The sequence below is a fragment of the Tenrec ecaudatus genome, chromosome 9 (genome assembly GCF_050624435.1).
Source record: "Tenrec ecaudatus isolate mTenEca1 chromosome 9, mTenEca1.hap1, whole genome shotgun sequence".
Classification (NCBI taxonomy): domain Eukaryota; kingdom Metazoa; phylum Chordata; class Mammalia; order Afrosoricida; family Tenrecidae; genus Tenrec; species Tenrec ecaudatus.
Genome location: NC_134538.1, coordinates 152,268,899 through 152,287,925, shown reverse-complemented (window position 1 = coordinate 152,287,925; position 19,027 = coordinate 152,268,899). Strand labels below are relative to the sequence as shown.

General features: G+C 50.6%; 1 protein-coding gene across 1 annotated transcript in view; it reads right to left on the bottom strand.

Annotated features, from left to right (window-relative positions):
- The window catches only part of EXOC4 (exocyst complex component 4), a 718,575-nt gene that overhangs the window by 615,674 nt on the left and 83,874 nt on the right, over nt 1-19,027 (bottom strand). Inside the window, exon 7 of the mRNA XM_075558685.1 lies at nt 2,975-3,149. Within this exon, the coding sequence (XP_075414800.1) occupies nt 2,975-3,149 (175 nt within the window). The remainder of the gene's footprint in view (nt 1-2,974; nt 3,150-19,027) is intronic.

Below are 19,027 nucleotides of genomic sequence, written 5' to 3'. Positions count from 1 at the left end.
CCATGTTAATGACATGCTGAAACCTTGCCTTCTTTTCTGTGTTGGGCTAAGAACTGAAGCTTTCTCTCAAATCATCTGTATTCTCTTTATCAGTAATCATCCTAAGTTTCTTGAGTAATAAAACCTAACAAGGAAAACAAGCACAAAGGAATGACATCAGGGGGACGGCTGCCCAGGTCCATCGGCATCGGCAAAGGCACGGCATTCTGTACGTTCAACAGACGGGCTTCATCATGTCGCTACAGCTCAACGCTGTGATCCCAACCACTCGTGCCACACCAGGAAGACAGGGCCCCTAAAACAGGACTCCCCAGAGAACAAGTCTGTAAAAAGGATCGATGGTCCAGCTCACGATCTGAAGAGGCCTTATTGGCAAATTCACTTAGAGTTTTTGTTTTAAATAACGGCCATGGAGTTGACCTGGACTCACAGTGCCCCCCTTACAGGGTTTCAAAGACGGAACTCTATACAGGAGCAGACAGCCTCATCTTTCTCCCGCAGAACGGTAGGTGAGTTTGAACTACCGACCGTGTGCGTGGTAAACAGTCCAACACTTAACCCGATATGCCACCAGGGCACCTAATAAGCCAGGAAAAAACTATGTTCGTTTTTGGGTTGGTTTTCTTTTTTTTAACATTTTATTTATTAAACACTGATGGATCCTCAAGTTTCCAAGCCAAATTCACTGCCATCGAGCCAATGCCAACTCACAGTATAAAGCTAGCAGCTGTTCTAAGGGAGAAGGATGAGGCTTCGTAGTCCCAGAGAGCTTCAGGGGCAATTCGACCCTGCCTGATGGGGTCGCCATGAGTCGGAATCGACAAGAACTGCACGGCTCAGTTCACGTATTCATTTCCCGATGCCCTGCCTCCAAGTCACGAGACCCATTCCCTTGTCTTTTCACCTGGATAATGATTGTCTGCTGGGCACTGGTGGGTTTCTGAGGATCCGGAGGGTATGCTGTCTCTGAAATGAACTTGCCTTGGCAAGAGTCCATTTATGGGGGTATCAGGCTGACAATACAGAGACGGTCAGGCTCTTGAGGGGTCGAAAATAACCCTTCCTGAAGGGCTGAAAAGCAAACTCACTGCCATCGAGTCGACGCCAGCCCCCGGTGCGTTTCTGAGTCTACAGAAAGTTCCAGTCTATGATGGTTTCAAACTACAGACCTTGTTGTTAGCAGCCCAACAAGTAACCGCTGTGTCTCTGGAGATCTAGGACAACACCCCTTTTCCTAAGGCCTGGCCTTTCTGAGACTGGAGTGGAAAGTCAGGTGTTTTTGGCCTGGGTACAGACTGGAACGTTCCCAGGCAGATGGCCAGGTGGTTGTCGTCCTGATTTCTTGGCCAAACCAAGATACAACGAAGTTAAAGAACCACCCTGCAAGCCACCAACAGATTTTATTCAATACACACATATCCATTCAGTGTCTGACGCAGGCACACAGTCCCCGGCTTGCCAACGCACAGAACACAGGAAATCAAGTTCAACCCGTATTCTTTCTCCCGAGGAAGCAATTAAGCCCAGAGACTGCAGCAGCAAAGGACCTAATGAAGGAGTAACCAAGAATCAATCTTTCAATCCACACAGAGCACACTCGGCTCTCAGAACTAACTGCAATTTACAGCCATAACTTTTCCCCCTGCAAAGACTCCTGTTTGCCTGCAAGTAATTTCATCTCTGCATAGTTACAGTTTTCAATTCCCTGCACATACATACATAATCTCATTCAAATTAGTAGAAACTAGCTCATCAAGTCACCTCTATTTAGCTATGCCACACGGGCTTCAGCTGGACTCTTAATTGTATGTCTAACTTTTCACTGGCCAGGTAAAATACGTTTCCCTGGCACTTGCAGAGAAAAACTAAGACATTCTCTAAACACTACGTCAGCAACTTCCTACCAACCCCTCTTCTAGTCTTGGAGGAATTAGGCACAGGGGTCCACTGATACCTTACATGCGGTTTCTTGTCTTCTTGATCTGTTACTTAACCCCAGATATGCAAAAGCAGACCCCTGGGGAATGGTCAATAAAATTAAGCTACATATGCATGTGAGTGTGGGCATGTGTATGTAAGATGGTGTTTTAAAATGCTCCAGTATTGACTGCCGTAGTTTATTTTTAACTCCTCTCTCTGGCTTAACCTTTTCAAAACCCAGCTATTTTCTGCTGTGAATTTTTGGTTGACATCGTGTGTTTTCAGTAATGAAAGGCCTTAAGAATAAAATGGGGTGGTTCGGGGTTTGTTTGTTTTTTACATGATATGGATTTTTTTTTAATATCATTACTGGGACACATATGTCCCAACAGGTCTTGTGGGGGCTGGTGGGATGAGACCTTCTTCTTCAGATTCAGTCGCGTCTTCAGGACCCCACCAGTGGGACAGACTCTTCCCACTAAACCACAGGATCGGAAAATGTTTGTCATGTTGCTGGTAGGTACCACCAAGTCGGCTCTGACTCACAGCGACTCTTGTGCCACATAAGGAAACACGGCCTGGTCTGGCACGGACTCACAGCTCTCTGGTAACAGTTGAGCCCACTGTTGCAGATGCTGGGTCAGTGCATCTTCCTGAACATCTTCCTCTTTTTCGCTGCCCGTCTGCTTTGCCAAGCGTAACGTCCCTTTCCAGAAACTGGAAGTGGATACTATGAGATGCCCCAGGTGTCAGAAAAGGGTTAAAATACATCACAGCAGGCCAAACACTGGAACATCACTGGCTTGAGGACCCTGAAAAGCTCCTCTTATGCACATACAGTCTAAACCCCGAGCCAACAAACAAACGCGAATGTTTGTGGAATCTTCCATCCCACCCGGTATGAACTTCCAACATCAGCAGCAGCATCTGCTGGAAATGCAAGTATTATTTCTTCAGCCTGCTCTGGGCTATCGGGTAAAAGTTGGGGTACTGTCCATTTATCGGTTTATGTTTTTCTGCGACCAGAGCGCCCCCGTCTAGAAAAGGGCCCTACCTGCAGGACATCCTGGATCTTCACCCACACGTCCGCCATGTCGTACAGTTTGACCTCTTCCTGGTGAGCCAGGGGCGGCCCGGCGGCCTGCTGCAGGTAGCCCAGGACCACCGCATGTGCTGCGGCCACAGCATTGAACTTGTCGAACAGGAACTCCAGCAGCTCAAGCAGCAGCCTAGGAGTGAGGGCAAGAAGAAAACAAGGCCATCGTGAAAACTCATGCTCACGCACATGCGCACCGTCCGAAGATGCCAGTTAGCATCGATGGAGACGAGCTACGCAACCTGTCTGAGCCGCTCTGAGCTGTTCCTCTGCTACCGAGCGGACGCCGAGAGAGACGGAAAGCCCGCGGTAGGCAGCGCAGGGCAGCAACAGCCGTTCCCTCAACCTGGCCTCTTCTGTCATACATTTCGGAGCTGACAAGACTGGGCGGTTCCTCCACAGCGAGGCTGCTCCCTGACCATAAGTAAGGTGGGCCCTGTGGTGCAGGCCTGGGCATTTCCGTCATGGAAACCTGTGCTTCCTACATCTCACGGGCTGAAGCTGTCTGACAGCAACGACCAGCGCCGCCGCCACCAAATACACACACGCCAAGCCGGCCGCCACTCACCACAGGGAACACGCACCCATCACCGCACCTCACTTGTCAGGGACGCTGGGCACACAGCACGGCACCAGTCGTCCGGTTCTACACACCACGGACACACAACAAGGTTGCAAGGCAACAAGGGTGGAGTTCCGCATCCGGGGCCCTGCCACGCACGACAGATCCCCAACGCAGACGGTTCTGTGCAGCTCACCCACAGCTCTACGGCATGGGACCAGGGGGCGCCGCCTGGGCCCTGAGCCTGCCCGCATCACTGGTCCGTCTCCTGCACCTGCCTGGGACTGGGGCCCCTGCTGAGGAGCGAGCCATGTGTGTCAAAGACGTCCTCACCCTTCGCCTCCCGTCTCCAGCGTCGGGCTTTCCCGGCAGCCACGGCCTCTGTACACGCCCGCACTCCGGAGAGGGGCCATCAAACAAACACACGCTGACGGAACTGAACACACACATCTCCGACGGCGACAGTGGCAGCAGAGCTCTCAGGACGTGGCTCTCGAGCCCGTTCCCAGGTGCGTTTGCAGGCTGGCCAGGAAGTTGAAGAGGGCACCAAGATGACTCGTCTGCAGTCTCTTACTAGACGGTCCACCATCAACTACAGGTTACAGCTACACTCTCCTCAGAGAGCAGCTTATTATCTATCCCTATGGGTTTTTCACTGCCCAATTATTACAATGAACGTGCCAGTATGACAGCCCAGAACTGCCGGGTGATACGGCCCGACCACCTCTCTCACGCTGCCATCACATGAGGCAGAATCAGGGAATCGCAGGCGGTTCTCCAGGCTAGAAACAGCAGAATCGCAAAATCATACACGCTATCTGTCAACGGGGCCCCCTCTACCACTTTGAATGAAATGATTTTGTCTTTTTCATTTTTGCATGTACATATACCTAACACAGGAGGGGCCCTGGGAGTGTAGTGATTGCGCTTTGGACTGCTAACTACAAGGTCCGCAGTTCAAAACTACTCTCTGCTCTGAGGGAGCAGCATAGGGCTTTCTGCTCCTGGAAAGAGTTGCAGTCTCGGAAGCTCACAAGGGCATTTCTACCCTGTCCTGTTGGGTCCCTATGAGTCGACGTCGACTTTGGCTTCTGGATACGTAAAGCAAAGGTGCAAGATGCGAACACTGGGAATACCGGGGACTGCTCAAAGGACAGACCCATCTGATTCAGTCCCAGAAACTGGGGAGCACTTCTAGTCTGTCCCCATAGGGTCGCTGTGAGTCGGGTTTGCCTGTTTCCTGAAACAATTCTGCGCCACCTGTGTTATCTGAGGACCACCTGCATGTCAGCCCAGAGCGGGGTCCACGCACAGCAGCCGAAACCAACCCGCCTAAGGTGGCACGCCACCTGTGCAGAACTGGGTCCTGCCTCACACAGAGTCAACAGCCTACCACCACAGGCTCTACTTGTCAAATAAAGCTTTCAGCTGCGTGGGTTAAGCCTGGAGTCCCCAACGATCAATCCACGGGCCCTCGTGCACTCTGCAGCGGCCCAGAGCATTCACAGGAGGAAAACGTGGCAATCTCCTGATGCTTCACAAAGACCGCGGCACTGAAGTTTACAGCCTTCCTGACTCTCCTGGCAGGAAAACCGGAGTTGTTTGCTGGCATTATGCTGCCAAACGGCCTCACTCGACCCAATTTAAAGCACCATCGCCTCATGTTAGGCCCCAGCACGTGGGGGAGGCTCATATCGCTCCAGGACACTCCAGGGACCTGGGCACTCTGGTGGGGGCTGGACCTCTCACAGCTGCAAGTCTCAAGGCAACAAAGCAGAAAGCCCAGTCAGGCTGAGCCGACCCGCCTGGGTTCTGCGCCCAGGCCAGGTTGTGAGCCAACCGCATTTCCCGCTCAGGGCAGTGCTCTGTCTGAAAAGAGACGGGTGGCGGGAGAACTGCAAAATGAGAGCCAAGGTGTCCATTCACACGTAACACACACCAAAAAGAGCTCACCGCCATCACCTCACAGGAGCCCCAGACGGCAGGGCAGCACTGCCTCTGGAAGGCTCCCAGGACGGGAACCGTGCACAGGAGTAGAAAGCCTCATCCTTCTCCCAAGGAGCGGCTGATGGTTTCAAACCACCGACCCTGTGGTTAGCAGCCCAATGCACACCCACCACAGTGGGAGAGTTGCTGCAGGATCGTGTCCTACTCTTGGTCAGCCCACGTCTGTGACGGTGAGCCTGCAGGCCCAGAAGTTTGCAGCAGCTGGTCTCCTTGCAGGTAGACAGCCCAGTCTTTTTCCTGAGGGGTGCGTGTTAGCAGCGTGGGCGAGCAATCCTTCACTAAAATGTTAACCTGGTACAAACCCAACCACAAGCCTCGTCCCCCGCACTCCTACCCAGAGCTACTAAGTCAGCAGAAGATACTGCTCAATCCTGTTAGGCAACGTGTTTCACCTCTGCTCTGGAGGGCAAACGAGCAGGTAGGAGCATGAAGCTACAAGATGATTCTGTAGATGGAACTGACTTACGAAAGGCTCGGATGGGAACAGGCCTGAGAACCTTAGAAAGGAGCGTTTCGGTGAATTGCAGTGAGCAGGGTAGGGGGCCCGGCACCGGCTCCTCTGGCTGTCCTGGGGTCACTATGCACAACCACGACAGAGAGTGGGTGGGTTCCGGCAACTCAGGTACCTAGTCGCTGCCACCACCAAGCAGAAGAAAAAGCGCTCTCTCTCGCTCTCTCTGTCTCTCTCTCTCACACACCACCACCACCACCACCACCACCACCACCACCGGGTATTTCCACAGTCGCATAATGAAGCACCATCATTTACAGACTAAAATATCAATCCTGGTATGGTATTTAGGCTTAAATTGGAATGTCTGTGGTCCTGGCCCACAAGGAAAACCCTGACTGTTTCTGAGTATTGACCTAAGTTCAAACACCGCTGAAATTCGTGATTCCCCGGGGCTTGCTCCCCAGCGATGTGGCTGTGCTGGGGAAAGCCTCGGGAGGGGAGGGCAGTGTGGCTTCATGGAGAGTGTGGCTGGAAATCGGTGGGCAGCAGGCGGCTCACACGCACAGAACCGGGGCACGGGCCTGGGCAGTCACCAAAAGGCGCCAGTCACCTGCTCATCCGCACAGGCTGCCTTGCCTCTGTAGCACTTAACCCCCGGCCCGGCGCTGGTGGCACTCCCGGGGCCGCTTCGGGCTGCTCAAGCAGTCGAAAGCCCACTCTGCTTGAGACGGCCACCAACTGACAGTGGCCGAAACCCTACCTAGATCACAGGTGTCACAGTCCACTTGATGCAAAGCGAAAGGGGCGGGGGGGGGGGGGGGGGAGGGTGTCTTTAACAGGTAGCCTCAACAACCTAAAAAAAAAACAACCCAAAGTTCTATGTGGGGCTAACTTTCATCAGACAGAAATAAAATCTATCTCAGATAAGAAAAACAAAATGCATTGAGATGAAGCAGCATTCATTCTTTCGGGTTCTACAAGAGTCTTCCTCCAGGTGTCAGTAAGGTGTTCCTTATTCTCCTAGACCATGCACCACCCTCTCTAGGGTCATCCCCCCCACGCCGACCCCACCTCCGTGCCGCCATGGGGGAGTAAGAGAGGCAGAGGCGCACAGAGAAGAAAACCTCAGGGACTGTCCAACTGTAAGGCCCCAGCATCAAGCTGGGGAAAAATGTTCCCTATTTAAGGTGGGATAAGGCCATCTGACTCTAAATTTAACCTCCAAGGAACCTTGAACTAGTCACTTGGCTGGAAAAGCCAGGCCTCCAGCCAAGGAGCCACCTGACTTGGTCACGAAGCAGACACCCCCGGGGTGGGAAACCAGCTCTGCCCCAGAACTCTCGTCTGCAGAGAGCATCCCATGAAGGCTCTGTTTCCCCACGGAACCACAGAACCGTTCCCAAGCACTATGCTTCGGGGCTACGAAACTACTGAGCTTGGCATGAGAAACTGAAAAGGCACAGGGCAGCGATGATCTCCCACCCACACGGTCTGGGGCTCCCTGGCCCTCTAGCCCAGCTGAGCTGGTGGATGTCCTGTCTGTCACACAGGGTGCGGAGCCGCTTCGATCTTCAAGGTTATCTAAAACCTACTGAGATGGGAACCGTGACGAATGTCATCATTTTATTAATAACAGCCCTCGTGTACAAAGACATGACTGCTGAAAGAGTGCTGACTCATTCTCCATCTGCACTTGGAAAAGAACAGGAAAGAAATCAGTAGCAGCAGCGGAAACACCAGGAAGCCAGGGCTGGCTCCTGCTCCCGTCGCTCTGTCCGTGCCAAGTCAGCTCTGGAGAGGGGCCCTCGAAGGAGCATCTCATTCTGAAGTGACTGAAATTAAAAACAAACTCCTGAACTTTTTTCTGAATAAAGGTGTCGGTCTCATTCTTTATTCATAAATCTACTTCCCAGAAACAACCAACGGGAAGATTTTAAGTGGGTATTCTTAGTGTTCACTGCCATCGACTCAATCCCAACCCCATGGAGCCCTGGGGGTGTAGGGTTACACACTGGGCTGCTAACCACAAGGTCAGCTGTTCAGAATCACCCCCAGCCGCTCCACTCTTCCCACCAGGGGCAATTCTACCCTGTCCTATAGGGTCGCCATGGTCACTACATATCTGCTGTCAATTTGAGCCTTAAGAGTGAAGGGGTGGAGTTTAGCCTGCCAATCAGGTCATTGCTTGATGACCTCATTTGGAGGCGCTAGGAGATAAATAGTTCATTGGAGGCGGGACACACATACACTCCTGTGAGACATTCCTGTTGAAAAGACAATGGAGTTACGCTAGAGCCCCAGAGCTGGAGGAGCCATGTGGAGTCCCCTGCCCACGCTGAGATGCTTCCACCACCACTGGATCCACAAGACTTTCCACCCACTGCCCTGTGGTCTTTCTTCCTGCTTTCGGCATCACCGCATGCACTTGGTGAGTCTGAAGAAGAATTCATAGACTGGTAACGGACTTGTGGGCTAATATCAGATTTAAGGACTTGATCTGGACGGGGCTGGGATGTTTTGTTAATGCACAATTGCTCGTTGATATAATGTTCTCTCTTACACACACGAGTGTCTATGAATCTGTTTCTCTAGTCGCTATGAGTCAGACTTAACTCGAGGGTAGTCAGCTTGCTTTGGTTTATTCTTAGTCCTGGCCCAGAGCCGTTGCCACTTAGCCGATTCCCACTCGTGGTGACCGTGTGAGTGACAGTACTATGATGCTTCATAGGGCTGTCAATGGCTGACTTTCCAGCAGACCTCCAGGCCTCTTTCCCAAAGCCCCTGTGGCTGGACTCCACCCTCCACATTTTGTTATCGGCTGTGCCTGCAACTAGGAACTCTTAGTACTTAATCCACTGCCATCCAGTTGGACTCACAGTGACCTAGGCAGGGTTTCCAGGGCCATAAACCTTTATGGGAACAGCCAGCCTCATCTTCCCCTCATGGAGTGTCCGGTGGGTTTAAACCTCTGACCCTGTGATTAGCAGTCTGTTTTAGTCTGGGTTGACTAGAGAAACAAACTCATAGACACTTATATGTGTAAGAGAGAACTTTATATCAAAGAGAAATTGTGCATGAAGAAAACATCCCAGCCCAGTCCAGACCAATTCCGTATGTCCAATACCAATCTGTAAATTCCTCTTCAGATTCACACAACACATGCAATGATGCCAAATGCAATAAGATCACAGGCCAGTGGGTGGAAAGTCTTGTGGCTTCAGTGGCAGTAGAAGCACCTCATTGCTGTCAGGGCCTCCACGTGGCTCCTCTACCTCCAGGGCTCTAGCTGCATCAGGTAGCTCCATCAGGCTCATCCTCAGTAATGTCTCACAGGGAGTGATGTGTGTCCCGCCTCTGACGAACTATTTATCTCCTTAGTTAGCGCCTCCAAATGAGATCATCAAGCTGCGACCTGATTGACAGGCTAACCGCCACCCCTTCACTCTTCAGTCTCAAATTAACAACAGATTATGTAACTGCCACGCAGTCCAGTGCTTACCCCACCCTATCATCAGAGATCCTTGGATGTTGTCCAACTGAGGACAGAATGTTCTTAAATTCCTAACGGAGAACTGTGCAGGACTGGATAAAGAGTTTAGGTGGAGGTCACCAGGCTGATTCTAAAGTGAGCCAGTCAGGGGCTCGTGACTGCTGCTTCCATGGGCACTGAGTGCAAACCTAGCAAAATCAAATCCTCGACCACTTCAGCCTCTCCCCCGTGGATCCAGATGCTTGCTCAGGTCCAGCTGTGGGGGGGGGGGGGGGGGGTTATGCTCCTGACGTTGAGATGGAGCACGTACTGACGGCTGTGGCCTTTGCTCCGCAGCAGCAGGTGCTTCAAGTCCTCTTCATCGTCGCAAGCAGGGTGGTGTCATCTGCACATCACAGGTTGCTAATGAGTCCTCCTCAGATCCTGATGCCACGGTCTTCTTCCCCGGGGTACAGCTTCCCGGGTTCTCTGCTGAGCACACACACTGAATATGCATGGTGAAAGGATGCCCCCTGAAGGCATCTCTTTCCTGATTTTAAGCCACGCAGTGTCCCTTTTGTTCTGTTCAAGCAACTGCCTCTTGGTCTGTGTACAAATCCCCCAGGGACACACGGCGCGGTTCTGGAGTTCCCAGTCTTCGCCATGCTCTCCATAGCAAATGGATAAAGTCTGGACGTGTGGGTGCAAGCCCACGGCCATGCCCTCCCCTTGAGGAAACACACAATGGGGCTCAGAGCCTCCCTCTATCCCCTCTGGAGAGCAAGCTTACAGCTTGAAAGATAGTCGCAATTTGAAGGCCACCACGAACAAGCTTTGGGCATGATCACAGCTCTCCTGCATTCCCATCTCCCTGAGCAGGTCTAGGATGTGTGCATGTGCCTTTCCTGAGAAGTGGCCAGCGATGAGGCTCATTCCGGGAAGACGCCGATGGCAAGGGCTCTGGCTGCCGCCCGTGCTACAAAGCTGCAGAACTCTGGGGAGCCTGCGATGCTAGGAAGGGTGTTCACAAGCTCTAGGGTGTGCGGGTCACCTAGACAGAGCAGCGTCCTGGGGCCACGACCATAGCATCACATGTATCCCTGACCCCTCAAGTGGCATCTATCTGGTTACCCTACTAGGAGAACTGAGATTAAATTAATAGGGGAAAAGATTGTGCCCCCCCATAAAAATGTTATCTTCTTTGCATCTTGTTGTCCTTAGTTGTGGAAAATGGAGAACCAGGCAGAGCGTGCATGTGGACAGTCTCTGTGATCATACTTAAGAGTCTGGGAGGCCGGGACTGGTGAAGGACAGCCTTCACATATGTCAGCTGGAGATGAATCCCAGTCACCTTCTCCTACCTAAAAGTTACTCCCTGCAACGTGCCCCACAATAATGCCAACTTAAAGATGTTCCCATTAAGCACCTGGCTGCTCTCTGACATGCCCAGAAGGTACCTGCCATCCAGAGCAATGGATCCTATTGTCTGCCCCACCCTGGGCGCAGCCAACTCCCTCTGTTAAGGATCATAGATTGTGCCCCTGGAGAAAAGCTCAGGACACCTAAGGTCAAGCCAGCTCAGGGTGGGTCAAGGTCAAGTGGCCATCTTAACTCTAGAACCCGCCCACCTTTTACGCCTGTGGCTTCCTATTCGGTGCATGCCTTGAGCGCCCCGCCCCCCCTTTTCCTATTATGCCTGTGTTTTCCTGGTGCTCCCTAGCCCAAGACTAGATAGAGGAGCCTGTCGGAGAACACATTAGATCTTGCTCTCGCTTAGTTCCGGTCTCCAGGTAAGAGGTGAGCCCTGCATGTCTTGTCTGATGTTTCCTTAATTTACCTTCCAATGACACAACTGCCCCTTAGGCCACATTCAGTTGTGGGGCTGCTCCCCCCACCCCCAATTTGTCAGCCAGCACACTTCCTGGGCACTCATCCAGGGAGCAACTCCCTACCTCAGAGTACAAGCTGACAAGGGACTGTGACCGGGGTGTATCAGGAGCTGGAGGAGTCCTGAAATGCTGCCCAAGATTTACCTGGAAGTGCTTCGCCAAGGACACCACACCTGTTGCCCTGGCAAGGCAGAACGTCACTTCACACCAACATCTTGTTTGCTTGCTTGTTTGTTTTCCCCAAGAAAACGATCCAGTGTCTGTCTGTTTGAGCACCAAGGCAGGAAGTACTGAGGTGGCTGCCACCACTGCCACCGGAGGTGGCCTGAACACAGTACGAAGACTGCTAGGGTGACCACAGAGTAGCACCAACCCCGGGGAGAGATCTGAGCCATGGTCCCTTTAACACAGTGTTTCACAGAGTGGGAGAAAGCGCTCCAGGGGGCAGTGGACCACTCCTGGAGGGCTGGAAAATCAGATAGCCACACCGTACCCCTGTATGCTTGGGCTATAGCGCGTTACATGATATTAACACTACATTAAGAGATAATACCTACATCTTATCCTGCATAATGGGCGGGCTATATCGTACAAAAGTTCTTTGCCATGGGGCACTGCGTTTTGTTGGTTTGAATTAGTTTTCTATTTTGTTCTGGAAGGAGACTCACTGCCAACAAGTCAATGCTGACTCCTAGAGGCTGTACAGGCCAGGGGAGAGCTAGCTGCCCCCCTGGCCTTCCGAGACAGTGACTCTTTACAGGAGTAGAAAGGCCCGTCTCTCCTGCGGAGCTGCTGGTGGGCCACATCCGTCTGGGAGCGTAAGCTGTATAAGCGGTCCAGTCACTAGTCTGGACCAGTTGTGATATGGTTCATCACTGGCACTGTTCATGAACGTGTAACATTTTAGTACTCTGGAAACCAGCGTATTTCCTTTAAGGTCGTGGCAGAATGTGTGGGAGAGAACACACCCTCACTTGAACCTTTTGTATTTACTGGAAGTAGGCACTCAGTAGAAAATCTACTAATGTAGTTCATAAAAAAAGAAATAAAAAGCAAATTTGTTTTAGTCCACTGGATATAAAACAAAGGTCTGGGAAATGCAATACAGTCTGTGCCACTTAACCTCCAGGGTACAGTCTGTGAAATAAGACATTACGTGATCTGGACGTGATGTGAACACCGTATTAAAACCCGGTGGGAGTCCAAGTCTGCTTGCCCTCACCACTACCACTGTTGCTGCTGGAGCAGCTGCTGCTGGAGCCCGAGGACCGGGCAGGGGTGGTGAGAGCTGAGAGGGCAGTGGCAAGCAGGGAAAGAGAGAGCAAGGGAGGAAGAAGCCCCACTTGTTCTATAACCTGAGCAGCAGGAGCAGCTCCCGCCACCACTGCCTGCCCACCATACACAGCCCAAGAGCCTGAGCCCAGAATCATGTCCTTCCTTTATCTCACCTGCCTGTACCCAACCCCTGGCATGGTGCTTTAAGAGTCTAGGTTTACACCCATCAAGAGAAACAACACTGTTTGCTAGGTGCCATCGGGCCAGCTCTGACTTATGTACAACAGAGCCCCAAACTGCACGGCCCTGCACCATCCTCACGATTGTGCCTACGCCTGAGCCCAATGATGCAGTCAGGAACGAGTCTCTCCTGAAGATATGTCTAAAGTCTGTAAGATGAAGCCTTGCCATCTTTGCCTCTAGGGAGCACTCTGGCTTTACTTCTTCCAGTACAGTTCCATTTTTCCTGTCAGCCGTCCATGGCACTTCCATATTCTTCTCCAGCACCACCATTCACATGCATCCATTCTTTGGTCTTCCTTAGTCACTGTCCAAGTTCCACATGCATACCATGCAGTGGAGAAGGCCATGGCTTGGGTTTCGAGCACCTTAGCCCTCAAAGAAACATCCTTGCTCTTCAATCCTCTGAAAAGGTGCTGGGCAGCAGATGGACCTAATGCAATGCACCTTTTGATCTCTTGACTGCTGCTTCCATGAGCACTGAGAAACAACAAACAGAACCAAGGGTGCTTTTACCTGGAAAGAAAGACATAAACCTCAGGGGACGCCGGCTTCTATGCAGTTGGACGCAGACAGACATGAAATGGTGCGTGTGTATCTGTACCGGGTACGACCATTCTGCCAAGGTGCCTTTCCCGGGAGATGATAACCAGAGCACAACGCAAAAGCAGGAGAGCAACAGGCCAACCTGGGACTTCAGAGGAGAGCCCAAAACAGCATGGACATGACTCCCTTACCTTCTAAAAACAATTGTTAGATGAAGCTACAAGGACCCCGGGACACTGTGAACCCACCAGCGCTCCATGGAAGAAAGAGGTAGCAGTCTGCTTCTGGAAAGATCCTAACCTTACTATGTATGGGCGGTTCTACTCACGCCGACCGACTCAAGGACAGCGGGTTTGCTTGGTTGGGTTTTTTTTTGGTTTTGTAATGGAGCAATTATCAAATAATCTATTTAAGTCTTTCTAGAAAGTACATAGATTGGGGGCCAACGCTGCCTTCTGCGGTAATGAATTGTATGTTTTAGTTAACACTTGGAGTAATATGTCCCACAAGCAAAGATTTAATTTCTTTCATTTGTTCTAAAAATATTTCCGTAAAGCTGCAGGGGAAAGATCTATCCTAGTTGAAGAAGAGTGGATTTCCTCCCTATATGTCCCCTGTTCTTCCTATTCATAGCCTTCAGTATTTAATAGTTGGGTGTATTTAAATCATGCTCTCACTGGTATGTGTAATCAAAAGGAGAGATTTAATCAAATGGAATCCTAATCACTAAAGTTAAACGTACTTGCTTCCCGCTTGCTTTGATTCGAATTAACTACTCATCTAAATTGCATTGAGGCCCTTCCTGATTCCAAGCATGTCCAGGTGTGACATGCCCTGCTTTGGAATGGCTGCAGAAAGGCACAAGGACAAACGCTTGACCTTGCTTCAAATCTGCGCTTCAGTTCCACAAGGCCCTGCATCTCAGGCACTTGGGAAGAAGGGACCAAGGCAAATTCTGCTTATTTGAAAAACAAGTGCGCGCCTCCCTCTGGTCACAGGGCCAAGATGGACCAGAAGGGAGATCATCATGGATTTCTCTCTGTGTAAACACCAAAGACTGACCTGGGGACCTGCAGGCTTCCTCGCAGATAAAGCCACACCCCAAGATTTCACTAGACCGTGAGTCAGTACACCTGCAGCGTGAGTTCTGTTCTCTAACATATGCACACACAAGGGGCTTCAACAAGATTGTGGTAAACTTTCATTCTAATTCCATCTGCCACTAACTTTCTGAAGCCCCAGCCACGCGAGCATATGTAAGCATTTTCCCCAACTTTTAGAATTGGATTTCTGCAAACAGCCTTCAGCCACTAGGAACCAACAAGGCAGATGTCAACCTTGAAAAAAGTTCTGACTATGAAGGGCATGATTCGGTGTTGGAATTACTCAGCAAGCAAGCCGCCGATGCTGACGATCAATTACGCGCCAGGTTCCCAGGAAGCAGAATGAAGAGCATGAACCCTCCCGAGCCCATTTGTATGAAACTGGTGTGCTAAAGGGAGCAAAGGGCAGAGCCTTCAATTCCAGATGTTTCAACGATCTCCATATGAAGAACGAAACCATAAGGTCACTTGAAAAGCTGATGGTGCCGGGCTATCAAAAGATATAGCATCTGTGGTCTTTAAGGCTTGAAGGTAAACAAGCGGCCATCGAGCTCCAGAGCAACAAAGCCCACATGGAAGAAGCACACCAGCCTGTGTGATCATGACGTGTGGAAGGAATCATGTATCAGGCATCAAAGAACAAAGAATCGTATCATTGTGTGCTCACCTTCTTGAAACAATTGTTGAAGACAAATGGGTGCATAAGCAAACATCGTGGACAAAGCTGATGGTGCCCAGCTAGCAAAAGATAAAAACGTCTGGGGTCTTAAAGGTTTGAAAGCAAACAAGCGACTGTCTAGCTCAGAAGCATCAAACCCCACATAGAAGGAGTACACCAGCCTGTGCAATCACGAGGTGTTGAAGAGCTCAGGTATCAAGTAGCATTATTGTGAATGAAAGGGAGAGCAGAGTGGGGACCAAAGGACAACTGGACATCCCTTTACAGAAGGGTCACGGGAAGGAGACAAGCCCGACAGGGGGCAGTGTAGCAACAATGAAACATGCAACTTTCCTTTAGTTTTTAAATGCTTCCTCCCCCCAATTATCATGATCCCAATTCTACCTTGATCCCCCAAATCTGCTGGACCAGAGGAGGTACACTGGTACAGGTGGGAACTGGAAACACAAGAAATCCAGGACAGACAAACCCCTCAGGCCCAGTGGAGAGAATGGCGATACTGGGAGGGTGGAGCGAAGGTGGGGTAGAAAGGAGGAACCAATTGCAAGGATCTACATATAACCTACTCTCTGGAGGATGGACAACAGAAAAGTGGGAGGGGAGACATCGGACAGCGTAAGATATGACAAATAATTTATAAATGATCAAGGGTTCATGGGGTAAGGGGGAGAGAGGGAAAAATGAGCTGATACCAAGGGCTCAAGAAGAAAGCAAATGTTTTGAGAATGATGAAGGCAACAAATGTACACATGTGCTTGACACAATGGGTGGATGTATGGATTGTGATAAGCATTGTATGAGCCCCCAATAAAATGATTTTTTAAATTCATATAAAAAGTCACTTGAAGAAAGACTGGAGATATTCCTTTAGTGCCTCCACCTGAGGAAAGCCTAAATTTTGCTCAACATCCAGAAGGTGGAAAGCAAAATGTTAGCAAGTGTGCCCCGTGAAACTAAAAGCAAATGTCCACGTGGCTATAAAGAAAGCCAGAGAAAGAAAGAGGGGAAAATAACAGTACGTGACACTGAGACAAAAGAAGAGCATTGCCTAATATGCAAAGGGCTCGGCAAAGCAAGGAAAAGACACACCAGTGGGAACAATACCTCTGGTGGCCGTGAAAGGAGACGTGCACTATCTTCACACACAGAAAAGGACAAAGAAGCCGCCCGCCTCAGCATATGACCAACCTCGCTGCACTGGAACCTGGAAGCCCTCGCGCCAAATTATCTGTAGTGAGTGCAAGACATCGGAATAGATGCTTCTTCAGCTAATCAAAAGAAGCTTAGCCAACCAGGAGTCATCCTCCTAAGAGACAGGTACATTAAAACCACCTTTGGCAACTTCTTTGGGCTAGCCAAGGATGCTGGGAAAAGTACATAAGGAATTAGAAAATATGTCAATAAAACTGTTTTAAAAATTTTAACAGTGGAAAAAAATGTTCTTTTTAAGTTTGATAATGCAAGCTATTGGCAAGAGGATAGAGGAACTCTCCGTGGTACTGGCCACAGAAATGCACATTCTCTGTAAGAAATACACTTAGCAGCAATCATTGAAAGTTAATCAGCAGTGGTCAGCAGAAACTGAAGAGAGGATGCCCGCTCCTCCCTTATGGGCTATCTCATTACCGGCATCATGCATTTACAACAGTAAGAAAAAAATCTACCCAACTATTTTTCTCAATAACTGTGCGTGTCGGTCTGTACAGAACTCCAAGGTCCCAGGTGGGGACCCTGGCCAGCAGCCCCAAGAGTACATAAGACATGAAGCTCACCCTGCAGTTCTTCACCACCTGGAAGGGAGAGCGGTGTGGTCTCCCCAAACCTCTGGGGTACAGGGGAGAGCAGCAGGGAGAGCTGAGGCAGACAGGCTGCAGCCCAGCGGGGTCCTCAGGGTCAGGGAGGAAGGTCTGGACCCAGCGCCCAGCCACACAGGGCAGGAGGGAGTGAATGGGCCACAGAGAAGGAAACCCAAGAGGAAGCCCCTGAATGCTCAAAACCAGCAACCCCGTCAGCTGACTGGCACCTGTGCTCTTTGAAGTGCCCTGAGGCTCCTGTGCTAACTGCTGACTCTCGCTTCTGTGGTTTCCCACTGCTTAAGCTTGCTATTTCCACAGTCCTTTTCCCGCCCAGGGCCACCGGATTCAAAATTCTGGCTGGTTGCTGCCCACGCCCATACGAATACCAGTGGGAACTCTGCTAGACACAAGGTGTCCAGGGCTCAACAGTGACTCGATGGCAGCGCATCACATCGAGGTGAGCCCAGAGGGCAGGGTAGTAGAACTCTCCCTGTGGGTTTCCACAACTGTAACTCTGTACGGGAGTAGAAAGCCCCATCATTCTCCAGAGAAGCAGTTCATGGTTTCAAGCTGCTGACCTTGGGGTAGCAGCTCAACTGCAGTAATTCCTACACCACCAGGCTCCTTCCCCCACGGAAACTGGTTTGTTTACAAAAGGCTGCGGGGCCCTGGCTCAGGCAAGCCAACTATCGTCTTTTCCACCATCGCCCCTCTTTGGGGTTCTTAACAAGAGTCCACCCTTATAAGAAGGCATTTCTCTCTTCCACCCATTCCTCAGGCTTCTGCTGACTTGCTCAAGACTAGAGAATTCTTCCAGCTTCTTGGAAACAAAAATGTCATGATAGCGCTCATGAGCTTGATCTTGGAATGGAACCAGATGGTGGGGGATGGGGTGTTTCTGAGTGGCAGGGCAGTGGGCCAGCTGGGTCAACTGACGTCAACAAAACAGGAAACCAAGGAGGGAGCAAGTGGCCTGGAGAAATTAACAGGCACGTTACCCTCATGCTCATCACACTGGAAACAAGCACACGTGAAATTTTCATGTAGTGGTACATGGGGGGCTTACAGGCACTAGCTATAGTAGAAATGAACAGAAAAGAAAAATGATTCCACCTATAAACAGACGGGTGATAGTTGGGGGGAGGGGAGACCAAAAGATATGATAAAATACATTATTAAATGGGTCACCAAATTGATTTCTGGCAACTGGCTGGGGAAGCGGCCTGGCTCTGCGGGGCTGGAAAGTGAGATGGAATTCCCCAGCCTGGTTCCTTCCACATTTCCAGCAACATAGCACACAACATTAATTCTCTTTACATAAAGACAAAAGAAAGCAGGCCCGCAATGCATCAGGAGCAGACCAGGGAGCATAAACTGATGGTGGGCAGGGAAGCTTCCAAGGGAAGCCAGCACCCTAGAATCTGGCCTGGGAGCAGCATTCAGATGCTAATGTCAAGGCATGGCTGGGAGGGGCAAGAGCAAAGATGTACAGAGAAAACAGTGCTCATGCCTCTCTCTGCAAGGGCTCCAATGGTCCTTCTTTCTTCAGTCTGAGCCACAGGTCTGGCACATTATTAGTTAGTCCATCACTCAACACCAAAAGAAGAAACCAGAAGTTTCCCAGAGAAGATTCAATTGCTCAGACCGGGATGAAATGTGTAACTTGACGTGGGGGAGCAAGGCATTATAGGAGGCTGGAGGCCCTGGGTGTGGGTGCCATCCCCTGGGTCACTTTTGGGGGGCCCGGCCTGGTTCTTCTCCTGTGCCTCTTCCTGGGGCTGGAGCTGACAGCAGACTGGTTTTCATTCAGAATCGCTGCACAGTGGGCAATTCTGCCTTTGTTTCTTGACTAGGAATGGCTTAATCTTGGAAGTCTTAAAGGAGGCTTGGTCCCAAATTCCTTTTAGAACACTGGTTTTATGCCATCAGCCCTAAAAGTCCTTGAATTTTGTAAACAAAAATAATGCTGCCCATTGAATTTTGCTGCTCTC